Below are 21,000 nucleotides of genomic sequence, written 5' to 3'. Positions count from 1 at the left end.
AAGTCTGGGGTACCTAACCATAAAGAATGACTTTGATATTCTTTCTGCATTCTGAACTTTGCACTTAATTACTCGAATAACGTGAGAGAATGATGAAATTCAGAGAAATCTTCAGTCAGACATATTCCATGATGATAGATCACTCTTTTCTTTTTATTTTACATTAAAAGCTACAGAGAATAAGTATGGCTGTGTATAATTAATATGGACTGACATTATACTACATTTTATTTGGCTTACCTGACTGTATCATAATCATCTATATCAAGGCGTAGCCCTGTACTCTCGTGGGTAGCACTGACTACGTGCCATTGGTTGTCATTATAGCGCAAGGAGTCACTGGTCACAAGCTCCTCTCCCTGACTGCGCATCACTAGGCCTCCATCGATCAGAGCCAGGGATACCGCAGCCTTACCATGTCGGTCCGCTCCATAGAACAACAGACCTGAGCTAGCAACAGTCTTGAACTTGAGATTGAGTTGCAGGAAGTTGTCAGCTGACCCGTTAGGCCATCTCACATACCCTGGTTCAGCTGCATCGAAAGCAACTGAGCTGGCAAACTGTTGAGCGGAAGAAAATTTTACTTTATGATTTAGAAAGAATTCTATTAATCATAAAGAAATAAAAGAACAAATATTTTGTTTATTTCAAATATTGAATAGATTACAAGTTTTAGGAAAAGAAAATCGTAATTCTAATATATAAATATATTGGAAGACCAAACATCAATCTCACAGATGTGTCGTAAGTATCATAAAATCTTCAGAAAAGAAAAAAATGAAATCATACTGAATATTTTGTCTTACTTTTTTTCTAGATTTTACTCAATTTCACTTTTATAGAGCCAACCATTTGTTTAGTCCATGTTGAATCTTTCGTACACCACTTTTAACACTTGAATATAAATAATTGATTAAATGGCGATCTTACTCGTGTTAATTATGTAAGCATGTGTGGCTTACAGCTGTTTCGGTGCTACTTGACACCATCCTCAGAGTCTACTAGATCTTGGCGCTATCTCAACTTCGCTGCCTGCTGTGTGGGTGTGTTCGTGTGATGAAGAATTGTGTCAAATAGTGTGTGTGTTCTGAAATTGATCTGTGTGTTGAGAATTTGATTAGGGTGTGTTTTAGTGTGTCTGTATATTTCATATTGTTCTAGTGTGTTGCGTTTTTGGTTTTTGGGTTGTATGTGTAGGATTTCCATGTCTGAATTTATGTTACTGTATGTGTGGTTAGCATTAGTTATGTGTTCGGCATATGTAGATGTATTGTAGATCATTACAAACTCGATACAAAGAACACATTAAAGCAATAACCAGAGGGTACAATACATCTACATATGCCGAACACATAACTAATGCTAACCACACATACAATAACATAAATTCAGACATGGAAATCCTACACATACAACCCAAAAACCAAAAACTCAACACACTAGAACAATATGAAATATGTTGTTGTTTTCTAATGTCAGGCGTTTGACAATAAAGTCATTTGACCTCTTGCACTCCAATATTTTTCAAAGATATTATCATGACTAGCCACTGAAGCACAGATTTTGAGGTGTTCCGAATCCATTTCTTGGTTTGAGTTGCACACGTTAAATGGCAAGTTGTAGCCGATTTAAGTGAACACCATATTTTAACGTTTTGGTGGCTACTTCATTCACACACAACCCCCAGAATGTCTGGAGGACCACACCTGCTGCTGTTGGTCGATGGGTCCATTGGACCTAGCTGGGAGATCTTGTTGATCACCAGCTTTCCCTCCTTAAGCCACTGGAGGACGATTTTAGTGCCATAGCAGGTCAGCACTAGGAACAGAAAAGTAGAAAGAGGAGGAAGGAAAGGGAAATGAACCCCTAGGCCTCGAATGCTCTAATGCCGTTGGGGTCGAAGAAAGTAAGAGTTCAGTCAGAGGACTGGATAGGAAAGAGTAAAGAGGGAATTAGGTATTGGATAGAGGAAAATTATACCAAATTCAGTCATTAACTCATCAAGCTGACCAGTGCTAATGGATGAGTAGCCCCACCCTTTAGTTCAGCTCGTAAAATTATGCTTACTAACAGCTGCACCACGGGAAGGTAGGGATGGGACATTGGATATTTGTTCAGGTTGGTTCCTTAAAGCCTTCAATGGGAAGGATTAATGGCTCTCCTCCCTGTATCCGACAGATACCCTTTTGCAGCCACAATATGAAATATACAGACACACTAAAACACACCCTAATCAAATTCTCAACACACAGATCAATTTCAGAACACACACACTATTTGACACAACTCTTCATCACACAAACACACCCACACAACAGGCAGCGAAGTTGAGATAGCGCCGAGATCTAGTAGACTCTGAGGATGGTGTCAAGTAGCACCGAAACAGCTGTAAGCCACACATGCTTACATAATTAACACGAGTAAGATCGCCATTTAATCAATTATTTACATTTGTTTGGCTCCGCTCCCATTAGAGAATGGTGGCAGCATCAGGTAGCTGCGTACACCAAAACATGGCCTACTCAAGGTCAGCATAATCACGTACACTACACAGGACTGATTAGTCAGTGCAGTGCTATTGCATTTAGTATTCAAATTTAACTTCTCTACGTGTATGTGCTGTTTGAGTCATGACCTACCAGAATAAAGAATTTTCATTTGTTTTAACTTTATAAAAAAACAATCACCTGCTCAGTACCATAGAGAAAACAGTTCGTAAAATAGTGAACAAAGTACAGACTACAGGATGAGTATTGGACAAGAAATAAAATCAGACGTCACATTATAACAGAGGAAAATCTTCATGATACTGGTGCTTGATTACAACAATTGACACAAAAATCTCTCTCTTAAGCTGCTCAATAAGTGGGATCAGGTATACTGTATATTGGCACAGTCCACTACAAAATTACTGAAATTTCACTTATGAAAGATTACTAAAGTGCAAGCCTTATACCCCAGGGACAGGGGCGGTTCCTCGGGTATTTTTTTATATAATCTTAAAAATGCGTATTTATTAGGCATAATATTAAGTTACTTGCCTTCCCGTGGTGTCCCCTGGAAGCAAATTTGCCGCAAATTGAGTACAACTATAGGCGTAAGAAGCAGCAGTACAAGAAAAAAAACTGCTCTTCTTAGAGCAAAAAAAAAAAAAGGAAGAACAACCAACATCTTGCAGTGGAATGCTGGAGGATTATCAACAGCTACAGTAACAGAATCGATGAACGAAGCTGTAAAACATGACATAGACGTTTTTATAATTAATGAAGCGAACATTAGCCCACAGAACGAACAATTTATCAATCACACCTGGATACAACCAACACATGTTATACAAATCCAGACAAACAGCCGGTGGAATCCTTGTTGGAAGCAAAACAAACCTCACCACCAGTGGCGTATACTGGTTAAAGGGTTTGGGCTACCGCTGACCCTATTATTACACAAAATATATCTAACAATTACTTTAATTTTAATTACTATGGTAAAACTAATAATACAAAATTATTACATTATGTTATATTATAAACTTTTTCTTTTGTAATTTCCTTGGGCTACCCCCGGTAGCCCGCAAAATACGCCCCTGCTCACCACAAATTTTTCAGTTATGAAGAGAATGAATGAACATGATACATCTGAAATAGTAAAAATTAATGTATGGAAAGAGAACTACCATTCAAAAATCTATGGCATATATAGTCCACCAGATAAACATATGAATTTAGATCTCCCAGATTTAACTCATAATACAGTAATAGTGGGAGATTTTAATGCAGCTTCTCCAGATTGGGGCTATGCATATAAAAATAACCCAGGTAAAATAGCAGAAGAATTTTTAGCATCCAATGCTGTAGAAATACTATTCATCCAACAAGATGCACAAACATATCTTCATTGTAATGGGGATGGAATAAATCCTGACCTAGCCATTGTTTCAACAAACCTAATGAATATCTCAACCCGCAACGTAGGAGACATGGGAACAGAATACAGAGCAGTCATTACGAAGGTCATAAGAACACACATCAATGCACCTAAAGAAAACAAAACCACATGGAACTTCAAAAAAGCAAACAGGGAGAAATATAAAACGGAAATAGAGGCAGACATTAAAAGATTAAAAATTGAAGGCAAACCAAGAGACGAACTAAGAAATCTTACCAACATAACAATGAGACGGGAAAAGGCTAATGTACCTAGAGTAGAATGTAAAAACTACAAGTCTTTTTGGAACACAGAACAGAACTTGATACAATAAAAACAGAAAGAAACAGATTAAGGAAAGTAGTATATATATATATATATATATATATATATATATATATATATATATATATATAACATGTAATTACATAGGAATGACTCCTGTTTCCATCTTCCATTCTGTTCAGTAATGAAACCAATTTTTACGTTAATGGCCAAGTCAATAAGCAAAATTGGTGGTACTGGAGTGACACCAACCCCAATTGGATGGATCCATAAAATGCAGAGAGTATGAAAGTTGATGGTTTGGTGTGGCATATGGAAATAACAATAATTGTTGGTAATTTCATTGCTGAAAGACACAAGGAAATGCTTGAAGAGAATGTTTTCCTGAATGTTATGAATGAATAAGGGAATTTACCCGACACATTTCAACAAGACGGTGCTCCACCAAATGCATTCGTGGTTAACAGTTTCCAGAAAGGTGATTAAGTCGTTGAGGTTCTGTTGAATAACCACCATGGTCGCCAGACCTAACACCTCAGATTTTTACTTGTGGGGGACCACCATGTATGCTGAGAAAATTAACAGCATGAACCACCTCAAAGAAGGATCATATATCTCTTTATATATACGTATATAAATCTCACAATTATGTAGACATGAAGTTACAGAATCTTAAGAAAAGAAGAAATAACATAATACCTATTATTAGTAGCACGAGTTTCATTGTATGATACAGAGCATTTAATTATATAGGCCAACAATACTTTATAGCATGATAATAAATTAATAACGATTTTAATTCAAACATATGAGTAAGAAGAACAAACCTGTGCCGGACAACCAGGAGTCACTCCAAATGCTTCCACGTTCTGACTTAAATCAACTGGTGTTCCATCAATGTATACATTATCAATACAGCCCTCGAATCCAATATTTGTGACAGGTTTAAATGGCTGCTGTCCTGGATATCCACCCACATAAATATGCTCTGACACCTGGAAAATAAATACATAAATAAACAGACAGACAGAGACATATAGACAGACAGATAAATAAGTAACTAAGTAAGTAACTAAATATATGAATAAATAAATTATAATACACAAATATATGCAATAGCAATATTGTAAATTCTTGGAGATGACTACTGACCTGCAATTGTGTTGCCGTCCCAGGTGCAACGTCTTGGAACTCTTGCACATCATCAATTTTGAGAGCACCTCTCTCTTTCTCACGTCCAGCATCTACTCTGTGCCAATTTCCATCATTGTAAGTATTGTGAGATATTATTTCCAGCTTTCCATGACCGAGGTTATACTGTAATAAAGAATCATTGATTATTTCACAAATTATAAAACTAGTCAGCGTAAATTTATTGTTTTGTTTATTGACGGGCTACATTACAGACATGTACTGAAACTACAGATATTTTACATAGTTCGTAACTGTCTTAACAACATTTTAATATCTTCAGTTAAAAGGTTTAATAATATTTTAATAAAAATGTAACAAAATGAAATATATTGTTAAAAGTACCTATTGTATTTACTGATTGCTGTACATCTTAAAACAGATCTAACTTCAGGTCTATTTTAAAAAAGGTTCAAATTAACTCTAGACGGATACAAGCCTTAGGCTTATTGTGTGACGAATTTAGTTAAAGCATTCCGTGAATCCAGCAATTTTGAGGTCATAAAGTTTTTCTTTTTAAGTACCGGTAATGTCTAAACCCACTTATCCTACTTATTTATGAAATATGTAAAATTAACTATTTATTTAATATTTAGAAAATTTGCATGTCCACAGATGTGAAAGGATGATCTTAGCAAACTCAAAATCTCGGACTTCAATAGCAATGATCTTGCCAATATATTAAACAATAACGAAAACAATTTGCTTCCAATACAATATGGCTGGCCAGTAATAACCAAGGCGTGGAACAGTCACTCTTCTGCATTCTAGCGGTTTTTCTATAGGCCTACAGTAATAAATTTGTCCACCAACGTGGACGTTAGATTAGGTACCTATTTGATTAAATTAGACCTACATATTAATTTATATTTGAAATATTGTAAAATAGTTATAATAATATTCAGTGATAAGTTATTTCTCAAAAAAGGAAATGTGTCTTATACACCAGCAAATACAGTAAATATTCTTATTAAACACTTCCCAATGCAAGACTTCTAGAGTCTAACCTCAAATATATTCACCACAAACTTTGAATTCTGAGCAGTAGATAGTTCTACAGGATAACTCCACCACGATACTGTCCCCCCACCCCCCTTAACTTCATATATTATATGGAGGATTCGAAGCCACAACTTTGACTTCAAACAATATAAAGTTATCGTAACTATTGTGTACACAATGGCTGGCGAATTATAAATGTACGGTACCTGAAATAACAAGATACTTACCAGCACATAACAATTTTAAATTTTTGGATACCGGTATTAGATAAAATTAATTGAAACCAGCTTTGTAATATTACATTTTTAAGTAAACAAATTGTGGAAAATTTAAGCTATCCCATAACAATAATAAAAAATAGTTTGTAAGTGCAAAGCTAACTTTTATTTCTTGATCTAATTATTAGTTAATTAAATTTGCAAGTAAAATATGCTCCCTTTCTTACTATATAAATGACTACTTTATATCTTGAAATGAATGCAGGGAGCTAAGTAAGTGTATACCTCTGTTGAAATATCTCTATTCTGTTAATTTCGTTACAGTCATAATACCGTAACATAAGTTATATTTAGATATTTTGCTAGTTTTTTGTCGTACACTTCAAATATTCTGAAATGAAGAACTACAACCTCATTTGATACTTCGATGTGTTCTGAGTAACAAATCCTCTCACTGAGTCGCTCAATTTTACGTTCCTGAACTTAAGTATGATGTGTAGACAACACTTATAACTTATGTTTGATCAATTAATTAAGTACCATCATCATACAATGGTCTTTCTACCATGTCTTTATACTATTTAGAAATTCTGTAAAACTGACTGTATAAGAAATTGATTACTAGTACAATGTATTTTAGAGACGTTCCATAAATAAATTTCTAACTCAGTAATATACCTGGTATACAACATTTCCTTCTCGCAACTCCACTGACAGAAATGTGCGTCCTTTACCAGCGAGGAACAGTAATCCATTAGGTGATGTAGTCTTGAATGATAATTGCACGGAAGAGCGTTCACGCATGCTGTACTGTTTGCTGCTCACAATGGCATAACCATTACCATCAAAACGATATCCTGTGCTGGGTTGCAAATTAACCAAATTATCCCTGCAAACAAGAAATTAACATCACACATGGAGTTTCGTTTGTCCCTACATTTTTTAAGTACCAGTATGACAACATTTTAAAATACTTTTACCGATGCTTTATCTTATAAATTCTTTTGTGAGAACTAGCAACATTTAATTTGTTCCTATGAAGTTTTCGCTTCCTTAAATATACTTATAAATACATAAATATTATCCATCTTGATTACACAACTTTTAACACTGTATCACTTCGGAATATGTATGATAAGACTTTCTTGTGTTAAATTTTAACGTACCTTGTTTACATGTTTCGACCTATTTATGGGTCATCTTCAGAATATTATCATTAATTTACTTATATTTTCTTCCCACCACTTTTATTTTGTTTTTTTTTTATCATTATTTATTTCGCATCTGTTTTCAGCTCAAATGATTATTAAGATACAGTATGAGGTTCATACTATTTTACTGAGGAATGCATTGCAGTTCTGCTTACAGGTTGAAGATAAGACAGTGATTATGAAAAACTGGTGGAATAATGGCAGGGGAACATTAAAATCTGCCAAACATCACCTATGTTTGGATAAGCTTCAGGGCTTCTACCGCATTGTCTTGGTGTTATTGGCTGACGTTTCGACCGCTGTGTTGTGGCCATCTTCAGAGCAGTTGTTGGATAAGGAAATAGTCTACCAGTACTTATATATATATATATATACACATAGTAGTCTCGATTGGGGGGGGGGGGTACTTGCTGTGATAGGTCGTAGGTTCTCCTTCTGGCATCTGATTGGTCCTACGTGGTCCAATCCGGTTGAGGTCTGTATGAAGGGGAGTATTCATATAACACCAAGACAACGCGGTAGAAGCCCTGAAGCTTATCCACACACCATGTACACCAGCCGCGGAAGCCTATGCGAACAATCACCTATGTTTACTTAGACTCTCTGAGACTTGACCCTGGGTCTCCAAGTGGAAAGTCGATCTCTAGCAGCTTTAGTTAACAGTTGGCCCACTTTTTTAAAAACTAAAATGAAGATATATTACATCAAAATTCTTCGTAAGTATTTTAAATGTAGCATCAATATCACCATGGCATGGCGCGTCCTCAGGTTGCGGATAGAGGAGACGGCCTCCAGATATGGAGGGTAGCTGCGAATATATTGAATAAGCAGTCATGGACAGCCGATAAGGGGTGGTCCTCCAGCTTGGGGGTTGGGCGAAGGGCTAACAACCCATCACCGTAAAAAAACAGCTTGTTACGAAACCTAACAGTAAGAAAACAGACGTTTGAGATGGGCAGGACATGTAGCACGTATGGGCGAATCCAGAAATGCATATAGAGTGTTAGTTGGGAGGCCGGAGGGCAAAAGACCTTTGGGGAGGCCGAGACGTAGATGGGAAGATAATATTAAAATGGATTTGAGGGAGGTAGGATATGATGGTAGAGACTGGATTAATCTTGCTCAGGATAGGGACCAATGGCGGGCTTATGTGAGGGCGGCAATGAACCACCGGGTTCCTTAAAAGCAAGTAAGTAAGTAAGCATCAGTAATATATGCCTCTGATGTGACAATGAATATATTATAACTATTAAAATTCGTTCAAGCAAGGTGGCTCAGTGATAAACACTGGACTCACATTCGGAAGGTTCAGAGTTCAAATTCCTGGGACGGCCATTTTAATAGTTTTTTTAGTGATTTCCTCGATCATTAAATTAATTAGGAGTCTGTTATTTAAAAGGTAGATGCCAGACTAAGGTTACTAGATTATTTTAATTAAATGTAAGACACAATGGCTAAAAATTTAGGACACTGCACCAAAATATAGGACACTGTGTGATAATACAGGAAAATTGAAAATACAATTAAAAGGTATACAGGGTGATTCACGAGGAAAGGTAAAAAATTTAGTACCGCTATACAATATCTTAGGCCATTTTGAGTGAAAAAATTCATATGAACTTAGGTCCATTTTCGAACGATGGCAGACCTAGATGCATTTTTTTTGGTAAAACGTCTTGTCCCAATGTGAATCAGACGTTACCATATGCTGCTGACGTGAGATATGAGACAAGGTCACAGATCGCAATGAATGACGTAACATTGGAATCTGCATTGTGAGCGACGTGGATAAGTTCATTCACCTCACAAACTGGGTGATGGGGCATTACAAATGTCCAATGTAATGGCACAGATCCCGCGCATAACACAAATACACTATCTCTTATCAGCTCACAGCAGTTCAGTCTTCTACTTACAGTACCGGTACAGTATTATACAGGTTCAGTTATCGAAGTTAAGTTGTGTTTTTCAAGATGCCTTCTAAATTTTCGACTGCAGAATACGCCGATATTGTGTATGTTTATGGAAGTTCCTTGTGTGCCATCGCTGAATATGAATGACACTTTCTGAACAGAAGAGTACCATATCGAAGAGTATTTACTGTCTATGGGATTGGATGAAAGACTTGGTATGCCAAAGGAAAGTGAAAACGAGAGAGGCGCTAATCAAAAGTATTTTGGTTGCTGCACACCACATAAAGAACAGCCACGTGCAACTCTTCCGAGTAACTAGCGCGATTCACGACTGAGCGCAACAATGTATTAAAGCAGAAGAAGGTACCTTTGAAAATGTGCGAAAACATCTACCCCGACATCTAGAATATTAGGTATATATGCATGAATATAAACTTTAAATTTGTCCTTTATCTGTCTCTAAAGGCGAGTTAGTACAATGAAATCCCAGAAGTGTTTGTGAAATCAAAGAGCCAGATCTCCGTAACTGTTCGAAAACGGACCCATATTCATATGAACTTTTTGACTCAGAATGACTTCAGAATTCACATCCCAAATTTTTTAACTTTCCTCGTGAATCACCCTGTACGGTATATCATAAAATACATATTATATTTTCTTAAAATATTCAAACACAAAGAATAACAACTATGAATGAACCTAATCAATTGTACTTCTCTTAAAAACTAATGTTATGCAAAACAACAGGTTTCTTTGAAATGTAATAATGAAACTGCACAACTGAAGTTTTAAAATTTAGTCGTGTTAAAATAACAATAGGATGTCAGACTTCATTATAAAAAATCCCGTTATATTAATTTCATTAATTTAGGGAGACTCGCAATGACTTGTACAGTATCACCAGACACTCTACGGGACATGTGGGGAATAGCAGGTGAGCAAAAATTAAAGTTAGGATACGCTATTTGGTAATGAAAAATAGAACTTTCTTTTATGTGCCTCTTCCCTCTCCTTCTCGCTCCTTCTCTCTTCCTCTCACTCTCTCTTTCTCTGCCTCCTTATTACTTCGCCGAAGGTTGGTTTCGATCTGATGAACCTGCCTACTGGACATGCTAACAGTAAATGAGCTGCATGCTAAGCATCTGAGCTAACAAGACGAGATGCGAGATGAGGGAAAATGATTCTACTTAAGTTCACTGTACTGTGCACCAGAGAAGAGGACATGGAGATGGAGCACCTGGCTAATTGTGAAACTCTTAGGACATTTGTGGACCTTCCATCAAAATATTGGGAAGCAAGAAGGATGATGACTTCATTGTTAAATCCAGAGCATCACACACGCGCACGCGCACGCACGCACGCACGCACGCACACACACACACACACACACACACACACACACACACACACACACACACACACACACACACACACACACACACACACACTTAAGTTCACTGTGGAATGACGAGAAATGGCAGGGAAATCTTCCATTGTCTGTTGGTTCGTAAGGGTGGGGGTGAAAAGAGAAAATAAATGCACGTCACATACCACATCCCAGTTTCTGTGACAACGTGGTTCAGTAATTCCGAACTAACAATTATTAGTTGTGTGTTTATTTTACGAAGTATTATTTTAGTAGGTGTCCAATAAAACCCCTACTATTTGTGCTGTTATTTTACTGGGGATGTGTCCAATGTACATTTATACTTGTGCCATAATTTTGCGTACGTCTTTATATTACGAAGTGTGGATGTGTCGAATGCACATCACTAGTCTTTATTTTATTTAATGATGTTCTCGGTCGCTGGGTATGAGTGGGGAACCGGTACAGTAGCGGCGAGAGTGTAGATAAGTGGAACCAGCAACAGCCATTGCGTATGTACCATAATTTATCGTAATAATTCGGCAGCCCATAAATATATTTAAATATTATTTTATAAGCTTTGCAGTGGAGCCAACTTATATGGCCCTGCGGGGCCCAAACCCCCAATAAGTTGTTTATTATTATTATTATTATTATTATTATTATTATTATTATTATTATTATTATTATTATTATTAATGATATTTATTTTACCTTATAACTCAAGTTTTTGAGCCCACATAATGTTTTCCAAAAGTTGGCGCCACTAAAGCTTTGCAATAGAAACATAGGCATGTGTTGCTGGAGGACAGAGCTGGTGCTCTGTGTTCATTTCTCTCTGTTGTAAACATGTATACTTTTTTTCTAAAGCATCACTGAATTTATATTTTCTTTTTTGCATCTTGATGCAAGTATTACAACTGAACCAATACTCATAAGTTTTGTGCTTCAGTACTCTGCAATGGTCAAAAGGCAGTGAACCAGTACCGGTACAGTGTTTGCATTTTTGTCCACTCGAACATGCTTCGCACGACCATTGCACTACTGCATATTTTTTACTTACTGCCATGATAGCAAAGACTTTGAATGACTATGATCTTTGATGATAGTCATGTTGAATTGTAGCTAATTTCGTTCTTTCCCGAGTCACTAATGTTAAAAATGTTATGTTTTATTTAACGACGCTCGCAACTGACGAGGTTATATCAGCGTCACCTGTGTTCCGAAATTTTGTCCGCAAGAATTTTTTTACATGTCAGTAAATCTACTGATATGAGCCTGTTGCATTTAAGCACACTTAAATGCCATCGACCTGGCCCTGGATCGAACCCGCGACCTCGGGCATAGTCGAGTCACTAATCCATTTTAATACTGATGAATGTATGTTTCTCAAATGTATGATATTAAAGATTTTTCAGAAATTCCCCCCGGACATCGGACAGAAGGTTAAAAAGCAGGGCATGTCCGGGATTTTCTGGACGTCTGGTAACCCTATGCCAGATTGGTTCCATTTGCACTACAAAAACATAGGCCTACAGATAATATTTCCTAACTGACTGTATTTGATGTACTGGTCGACAGATGGCAGCAATCTAATGTATCAATAACAATGTACCACTCCAAACAGAGTCAAGTCGTGAAATGACCTAAGAGTTAAAGTGACTATAAATAAAACCTAAGATAAAAAAAAAATTCTACCAATGGAAGTATAGATGAGATGTAGGAATAAATTACTGTAAAATAATACAAGTCAGAATATTTGTTTTTAATCTGACACTTCTGTTTAAAATCTTACAATACTTAAACTCTGAAGTTTATGCAAAGTATAGGTACAGATATTTCATGTTGAATCTTTCGTACACTACTTTTAACACTTGAATATAAATATTTGATTAAATGGCCGTTTAATCAAATATTTACAGATATTTATCACGTCTTCGTTAAAAGAAGGTCAGCAGTTGTTATTGCGCTCGTACTAATTTTACTCAAGCCTGTCCACTTTCAGTTCGTAGCCAACTTAACACAAAAAAACTCTTTATTTTTTTGTGAAAGGAAAAATACACATTCTTCAAAGTAAGTTATTCACGTTTTTTGCGGTTTTTAATAATGAATATTATGTACGTAGGTCTATTTACTATCAAGTTCTAGCATCCTGTCTTTTAAGTAGGCCTAACTGTACTGTATAAGATTTCAGTATTTTCGTTGTTGTTGTTGTTTTTTTTTTTTTTTCATTGATACAACACACTACCGGTATTCCTAACATTTGAGTTTTAGATGTGTCTGGATCTCACTGATTCTAGCAATATCTGAAAATAAATGTAGGAACGAAGTAAAAATTCGCGCAACATCAATCCAAAGTCTCATGGGACTAGTTTATAATGGTACCCCAAAAAATAAAAGACCTCAATACCCACAAAATCAGAGGCCCATCAGTCTCTTATCAACAGCTGGCAAGATTTTTGAATGGGTAATATTAAACGCAGAATCGACTAACAACTCATTAAGCTGTAAGTCTGGCAGAGATAATAACGAAAACATTCAACTTGGGAGCTATCTTTCTAGACATAGCAAAAGTTTAAGATTCAGTTTGACACACAGAATTGGTTTTCCGACAATTACTGGACTTCCAGATGTCACTGTAAAGATTATTGTTTCCTATTTGCCAGGCAGAACATATCAAATAAAAGAAGGATTAGTCTGTTCAAAACCCTTGACATGAAAGCTGGCATCCCACAAGACTCTGAACTTGGTCTGCTTCTGTACAATATTTACTGTACGCAGTAAATTTATCAACATATAGCTTAATGTTTAAAAGACGAAAACAGTATGTTTCACACAAATGTCGCTAAAAAGAGTTTCCCAGTTATATATTTATGATCGTGTTTTGCAGAACAGAAAAACCACCAAATATCCAGGTGTAATCTTAGACAGAAAGTTAAACTGACAGAAACATTTCCGGTACCTACAGGTATTCTAAAGGTAAGGCCATGGGTCGAACAGTACATTTCCCCCTGCTCAAATCTGGAGCAATATCAATAAATCACAAATTGTTGCTTTATAGATCCTTGAACCTTACAATATTAACATATGCTGCTCCAGCATGGGCGAAGCCTTTACAAGTTGCCCAGATGACTTTGATGGCTCTGATTGGTACACTGATTCACGAAGACCTAGAGGTTAAATATCTGTCTGTAATTTTGAAAAACCTTATACAGAAATTCTACTCACGTCTTGACAAGAGTCCCAATCCCATAGTGTGGCAAATTGGACAATATACTGGTACCGGTAATGTAAATCAATTTGTAAAATACAGGACTCCAAAAATGGCTCTGAATCCCTGAAATTGATCATTGTTCTAAGTATGTGTGTTTAATTATTATTGTACAAATGTACGGGTATTTTTATATTGTGTTTATGTAGATGTTTTATAAATGTGTTAATTTTATATATTGTATCTATTATGCCATTATATCTTGTTTTCAGTGTATTTTAAGTTTTTGTTCTCCTAATTTGTTAGGCGAATAATGTAATAATTTATGTAAAAATAACAATTATTGTACGCTATAGTCAGAAATTTTTAATATTCCATGCTATGTCTAATATTATAAGAATAATAAAAAAGGTACTCATTAGTATAGCAGATGCCGTGACTTCACTGTCCTATGTGTATCTTATCACCACAGGTTTCGTGTAGTTGGCTAAGACTAAAACTCGTACCTACTACTAAGAAGTTTTCCAGTATAATGTAAAAGGAATTAAATAAATTACTATGAAACATGAGCGTCTTGTAAAAGTTCTGTATGATTTCAAGGATATTTTTTTTTTAATTTACAGTTAAAAATAGATAAAACAATGCTAGAAATTTGTGAAAAATAAGTAGATTAAAATTACAAAAAATCAATGAAGTTCTTTGCTGAATATTATATATCGAAACAGATTACGATATTTAGATACTCGTACTGCTATTCGTTATTTTATTTGCAATATAATGTTCTATTAATCAGCTGTACAACTCTTTTTAAGGCCTCTTAGTGTTCAACTTTGTTTACTTCTGTGACAAACCTGCCCAGAATATTTCTTTTAAAAAATCAGTTCTAAGACTCACCTTTCTATAGCACCATTTTCATTGTTCTCTGCATCGACAAAGTTCCATAACGAAACAGGAGTGTTGCCTACAACCAGGTCTTCCATTTCTCCTTCAAATGATTGATACTTGACATCGGGCTGCATAGCGAAAGTCGTTGGATAACCCCCAACAAACAGCTTAGACAATTCTTGATCCAAATTGAAGATAGAAGTTGTTCCAGGCAGGATCATCTCATTGACGTGTCTCTTCTCTCTGCCATCAGCCACTTCTTCCCGAATAATCAGCTTGACACTCTTTCCTGTCCTGTATATAAACCAAACTGAAAACTAGTTCGCACACTTAATTTGAGATAGTTACTTCCAATGCTGTTCATGAAGCCCTATTACTGAGAACTGGAACATGGAACATGGCAAAATCTAAACCCGTGAAGGAATACTACTTCCAAAGGAAATAGTAATATGATTATTTTGTTGTTGAAGACGAAAGAATTGCTTGTTTACTGTGTCCCATCCAATTCATCTCCACTCGTCATTTCAATATTAAACTACATTTCAACAAAGTCCATATTAAGAATTATGGAATGCACAAACTTTCGGGTAAGTTCATTATTACGAACTGTATATTGATTATTTATTTATATAACTTACTGTAAAATTAAGGACGTCACTCGTTGTGTTCATTTTGAATTGAAATTAATAGTGACTTTCAAGGTTCATTACTTAAATGCTATAAATTTATGTTTCCGTAGGTGATGATAGGAGGAAAGTTTTCGAAAATATAAAACAGATTAGGTGCAAAGAAATCTCAAAGAAACTACCGACAGGAAATCTAGCATAATTGTAAAACTTGAAACGAGATAATGCATTACCGGTATAAAAACAATGAATTTATTACAATCCTTTTTGAAAATTACATGCCACCACTGATGGACCTTTGATGACACGGAAGTCAATCATCCCCAATAGAAGTGGAGTGAGGCTGACGTCATATTTCCCCTTCTTACGAGTTCTGCAGGCCTGGTCTAACATATCAGTAATGAATTTTGCCTTAAAGGCATTTCGAACTCAACACTACCAGGCTTGCAGAATTAAGTGACTTTTTTGTGGAACATAACTCGAGACAATGGCAACCAACACCATCAGACATATAGAACAACTTAAGAACATAGGTCTACTTAAAAATAGCAGCTCTCATTTAAAAGTAATAAACTTTCTGATGATAAGTATTACTGTACCATTTTTTACTCATTTCTCTGAAATTTTGGAGTGATAAAATTAAACTAAAAATTAAAATATAACAAGACATCTAAAATAGCTTAAACTCACCATTCTTATGTTCAAGAGCTATTTTGGTCCACTTACCTTTCAATAATTGCTTGATACCATATATTATCTGATACCAGTTTGTCACTGTTAATTCTCTGTGTGCCCGATCCAAGATCAATTGTAAGAACTGGATAGCCATTTTCAATTTCAAGTGCCATGAAGTCGTCACTGCGGACTCTGCGCATTTTTCGGTGTGTACCAAGCTCATTGCCGAGATACAACAAAAAGCCATAGCGCTGACTTGTCTTGAAATAGACAGAAACCTTAGTAGATGTCGCCAATTGTGAAAGGCTCTCTGGATTACGCAATTCTAGTGATGTATTTTGCGCAAATGTGACGCCCACTTTGATCCTGAAAAAACAGAATCACTGTTATTTACTTACTTATCATGTGAGAGCAGAATCACCACAAAGGGGTGGCAAATGCATAGGGGCCTGAAATACCCGCTATTAATAAAAAAAACCTATTCGGAATCTAATACTAATTCATTAATAACTGTAATAAATTACACTTGAATGAATTATCTTAGAAACTCACTTGGCCTTTGCTGACTATGAAAAAGCTTTTGATTATGTACGCTGGCAGATAATGTATAGAAGAGGGTATCCTAATCATTTCATAAACATATTGAAAAGTATCTACAGAAACACGACAATTAGCATTAATACTGGACACGGGAAATATAGCAAGGATATTTCAATTAATCAAGATGTAAGACAAAGCTGTAGTATTTCACCAAGTTTGTTTTTAATATATATGGACGACATTGTTAGAGAATGGAACAGTAGATCACCTAATGGTATTAAAATCACTCTTAATTTTAATATTAAGACGATGCTATTTGCAGATGACCAGGTTTTGATAAATAAAAGTGAAGATGATCTACTGTAACAGCAGTACTAGTAGTTATGTTGTATGGATCAGAGACATGGACTCTCACAAGCAATGCCAGAAAGAAATTGCAAGCATCTGAAATGAAGTTTCTAAGATTGGTCAAGGGTTGCATTTGGCTAGATAGAATTAAGAATGACGATATAAGAAGCAAATTAAATGTGGTATCACTGGAAGAAAATATTCGTAATTTTAGAGAGCAGTGGATTGAACATCTAGAGAGAATGGATAGCAACCGAATTCAAAAGACGAATAGGCTATTAACATATAGACCAAAAGGAAAAAGAGACCAAGGAAGACCAAGGAAACGTTGGAAGGGGTCACTGTGAAAAGCTGGAACAGGCTTCAAGCCTAATCCCTGAAGTGAAGAAGAAGAAGAAGAAGAAGAAGAAGAAGAAGAAGAAGAAGAAGAAGAAGAAGAAGAAGAAGAAGAAGAATTATCTCTTAACATTTTCAACTTTTGTACAACAGAATATCATTTTTCTCCCTTTCAGCTTTCACCCAGTGTCCCACATTTGTTTATTACCTATCATTTCTTCCCTTGTCATAGTATACTACAGCATAGAGTCATCCAAATCCAATCTATAAGATCAGGTGTGTGTACTAAGTGAGATGTAAGGTGGGCGAACTCACATGTATGGAGGCTCAGTGTTATCATGCCCTTGCCCAATAATTATTCATAACCCCTTACATCAGCTCTGAGAAAACAATTTATATAACCTTATGATGTGAAATAACAGAAAATTGTTTTCTGTATTAATTGATAAGTTGTTGACTGAAATTATAAAACTATTCACTATTATAGGTATATTAATATATTGAGTTTTATACGCCACTTCAATAGATATTTTTCTCACTTTTAACATTAACGTACTGTACATGTTGTTATTCTTACCTGTTTGCCACATCTCTGGCCATAGAAATTTTTTGTCTGAGGGCCTCTATCTGCGCTTTGATGTCACCACCTGTTGTATCTAATTCATTTTTTCGATTACTAAGGTGGTCAATCAAATTCTCTATGTCCGGTCTGACACTGTTCACTCGCTGGAGATTGTTGGTAGCCTGGAATATAAATTTATCCATAATTAAGTATTCAGAAGCATGACACAGATATTATGTCTTGTTTTCAGGGCAGTGATACTGCGATTTGCAAGCATTTAAGTGTTCCTATTTTAAAGATCAACTTGTAGTTTCAAAATCTGAGTACTCCATATAAAATATGACGAAAACTAAATAAAAATAGTTTCCAGGCCTGAATGTAGGCCTATAGGTACTTTATTTTGTTCACAACCATGTAGTTTCGCTTTATTTAGCACACAGAAATTTCGTCCATTCTTTTTCGTCCATAGACAATCCGTCCATTTTTAATATTGTCCTTTAACATTATAAGTCCACAAATATTTTGTTTACTTTCTTCGGTCCATAGATTTATGCCCATTTTTTAAAAGTCGATTTAAAGTTTTATTCACTTTTTTTTTTTTTTTTTTCAAAAAATTAACTAAAATACATAATTGCAAATAATGGAGAATAATTTTATTTTTGTATGAACCTTGTATTCTTTTTTTTTTATTTTATTAATTGAAGTAATACAAAGTTTATACAGAAATATTAATAGATATTACGAATGCAATCAGTAACAAAGCTAAAATTAATCAAGGCATGAAACAAGGCTGCCCATTATCATCAGCACTTTTAACACACACACACGCACGCACGCACGCACGCACGCACACACACACACACACACACACACACCTGCCTTTATTATCTTACGGTGCTCCAGTATGGATCGAAAGTCTCCAGAAACAATCGAATCGGATGAAATTAATAAGGGTCCAGCGGTTAATAAATCTGAAAATCGCGAAAGCATTCAGAACAACATCTACGGAAGCACTCTGCATGATAACAGGCATGACACCTATTATAATCAAATTACAGGAGATAGCCAAAGCCTACAATGTCCTAAAAAGAAAAGAAAATGTCAACGTGGATACTGTGCTACCACTAAAGGAATGACCTCATCCAGCAAATTTCAATGGCACAGAGGATGTCGTCGATCTGCAAAAGATTACGCTCTGGAAATATATCCTGATGGCAGCAAGTCCAAGGATGGAGTTGGCTCAGGAATCGTGGTGCTACTCGATGGTCAGATATCTCAACAATTACAATACAAGCTTGATGACAAATGCTCTAACAATCATGCGGAACAACTTGCAATCCTGAAGGCACTAGAAACAGTACCAGAAATGCAACAGAACTTCAATTCTCCTAAAACTCTAGCTTTATATACTGACAGCAAAATTACACTAGACTCGCTAAAAAATACCAGTAATCACAACAGCTTAATAGAAAATATCAGGCAGATATTGAGCTATCTGAAAAGCAACAACTGAACGGTAGCATTCTCGTGGGTCAAGGCTCACATCGGTATATATGGCAATGAATTAGCAAACCATCTTGCTAAACAAGCTGCCAGAAGTGACGAGCCCGTATCCTTCAACAAGATGCCGAAGACCGAAGTACTGAAGACACTACGAGAAGAGAGCATGAGGAGTTGGGAACGAGAATGGCGAGCTACAAATAACGGAGCTGTAACAAAGAAGTACTTTCCACGCATCGCAGAGAGACTAGTTATGAAAATTCCAATTACATCGGGACTCACAACCATGGTCACAGGACACGGAAGAATAAGGGCCTACTTCTATAGATTCCAAATAACACCAGATGCAACTTGTCCCTGTGAAGGAGGAGATCAAACCGTCGGCCATCTTCTGCTCGAATGTTCCAAATACAATATGGAAAGGCAAACACTGCGGAGAAACATAATAACCAAGTGAGGAATTTGGCCACCAGTTAAAAGAGACCTAACAAAAAAAATTCTTAAAAGACTTTTGCAAATTTGTGAATTTGATTGACTTTAATTCAATTGACATCACAAACAATTAAAGCAGAATAGAACACATAGTAGTAATAAGCATATATCTGTACATAGCAGGGGCGGCTCTACAATAAGAACTGCAGAGTTGCAGAACCGCCATTTAAATGGACCTGAAAAAATTAAAATGTAAAACGTGCTTTTATGTAATCTAGTTCATTGTTTCATTTATTTTTCCAATTCATTCTCCTTAGATTCGAGATTTTACTGTCTGTAGGAGCCTTGAACTGCTCGAGAATTTTAGCTGTAGTGTACTTTTCGGATCTGTGATTGGCAGTTCCTGAAGCTCAACGTAGGGTAGTCGGCAGCAGAAAACTGGTTTTCTTCACCGTCCCATAAGACTGCATTAGAGCTGCAACCGAAACAGCTCTCTCCGAAAATACAAAAGAACCGTCAACACCCTCATCTCTTTATGACCTGCGTTAGAACACACAGGCCTGGACTACTGTATATCATTACAGTTCCAGTGTGTTAAGTACTGTGAGTGGTGTGATGTGATTAATCAGTGTGTCTAAGGAAATATTTTATATTAAAAATGAATGAAATGAACACCTAATCGACCAACCTTTTTCGAAATTAAAAGAGAAATTGCATGTTAACTTAGGAAATTTGGACGTCCTGCACAAAATTTAAATATTGAAATTTCTGGAAA

At 35.9% G+C, this 21,000-nt stretch overlaps 1 protein-coding gene across 2 annotated transcripts in view; it reads right to left on the bottom strand.

Moving 5' to 3' along the window:
• The window catches only part of LanA (laminin subunit alpha), a 275,604-nt gene that overhangs the window by 33,214 nt on the left and 221,390 nt on the right, over positions 1–21,000 (bottom strand). For both annotated transcript variants that reach the window (XM_069841346.1, XM_069841347.1), the window contains exons 40-46: positions 18,309–18,475; positions 16,559–16,873; positions 15,216–15,500; positions 7,299–7,509; positions 5,362–5,526; positions 5,037–5,204; positions 241–560 (exon numbers count right to left, since the gene is read on the bottom strand). In XM_069841346.1, the coding sequence (XP_069697447.1) occupies positions 241–560; positions 5,037–5,204; positions 5,362–5,526; positions 7,299–7,509; positions 15,216–15,500; positions 16,559–16,873; positions 18,309–18,475 (1,631 nt within the window). The remainder of the gene's footprint in view (positions 1–240; positions 561–5,036; positions 5,205–5,361; positions 5,527–7,298; positions 7,510–15,215; positions 15,501–16,558; positions 16,874–18,308; positions 18,476–21,000) is intronic.

This window comes from Periplaneta americana, chromosome 12 (assembly GCF_040183065.1).
Source record: "Periplaneta americana isolate PAMFEO1 chromosome 12, P.americana_PAMFEO1_priV1, whole genome shotgun sequence".
In the NCBI taxonomy this organism is placed as follows: domain Eukaryota; kingdom Metazoa; phylum Arthropoda; class Insecta; order Blattodea; family Blattidae; genus Periplaneta; species Periplaneta americana.
The sequence above is the reverse complement of the archived record's forward strand: the minus strand, read 5'-3'. Positions and strand labels throughout refer to the sequence as shown.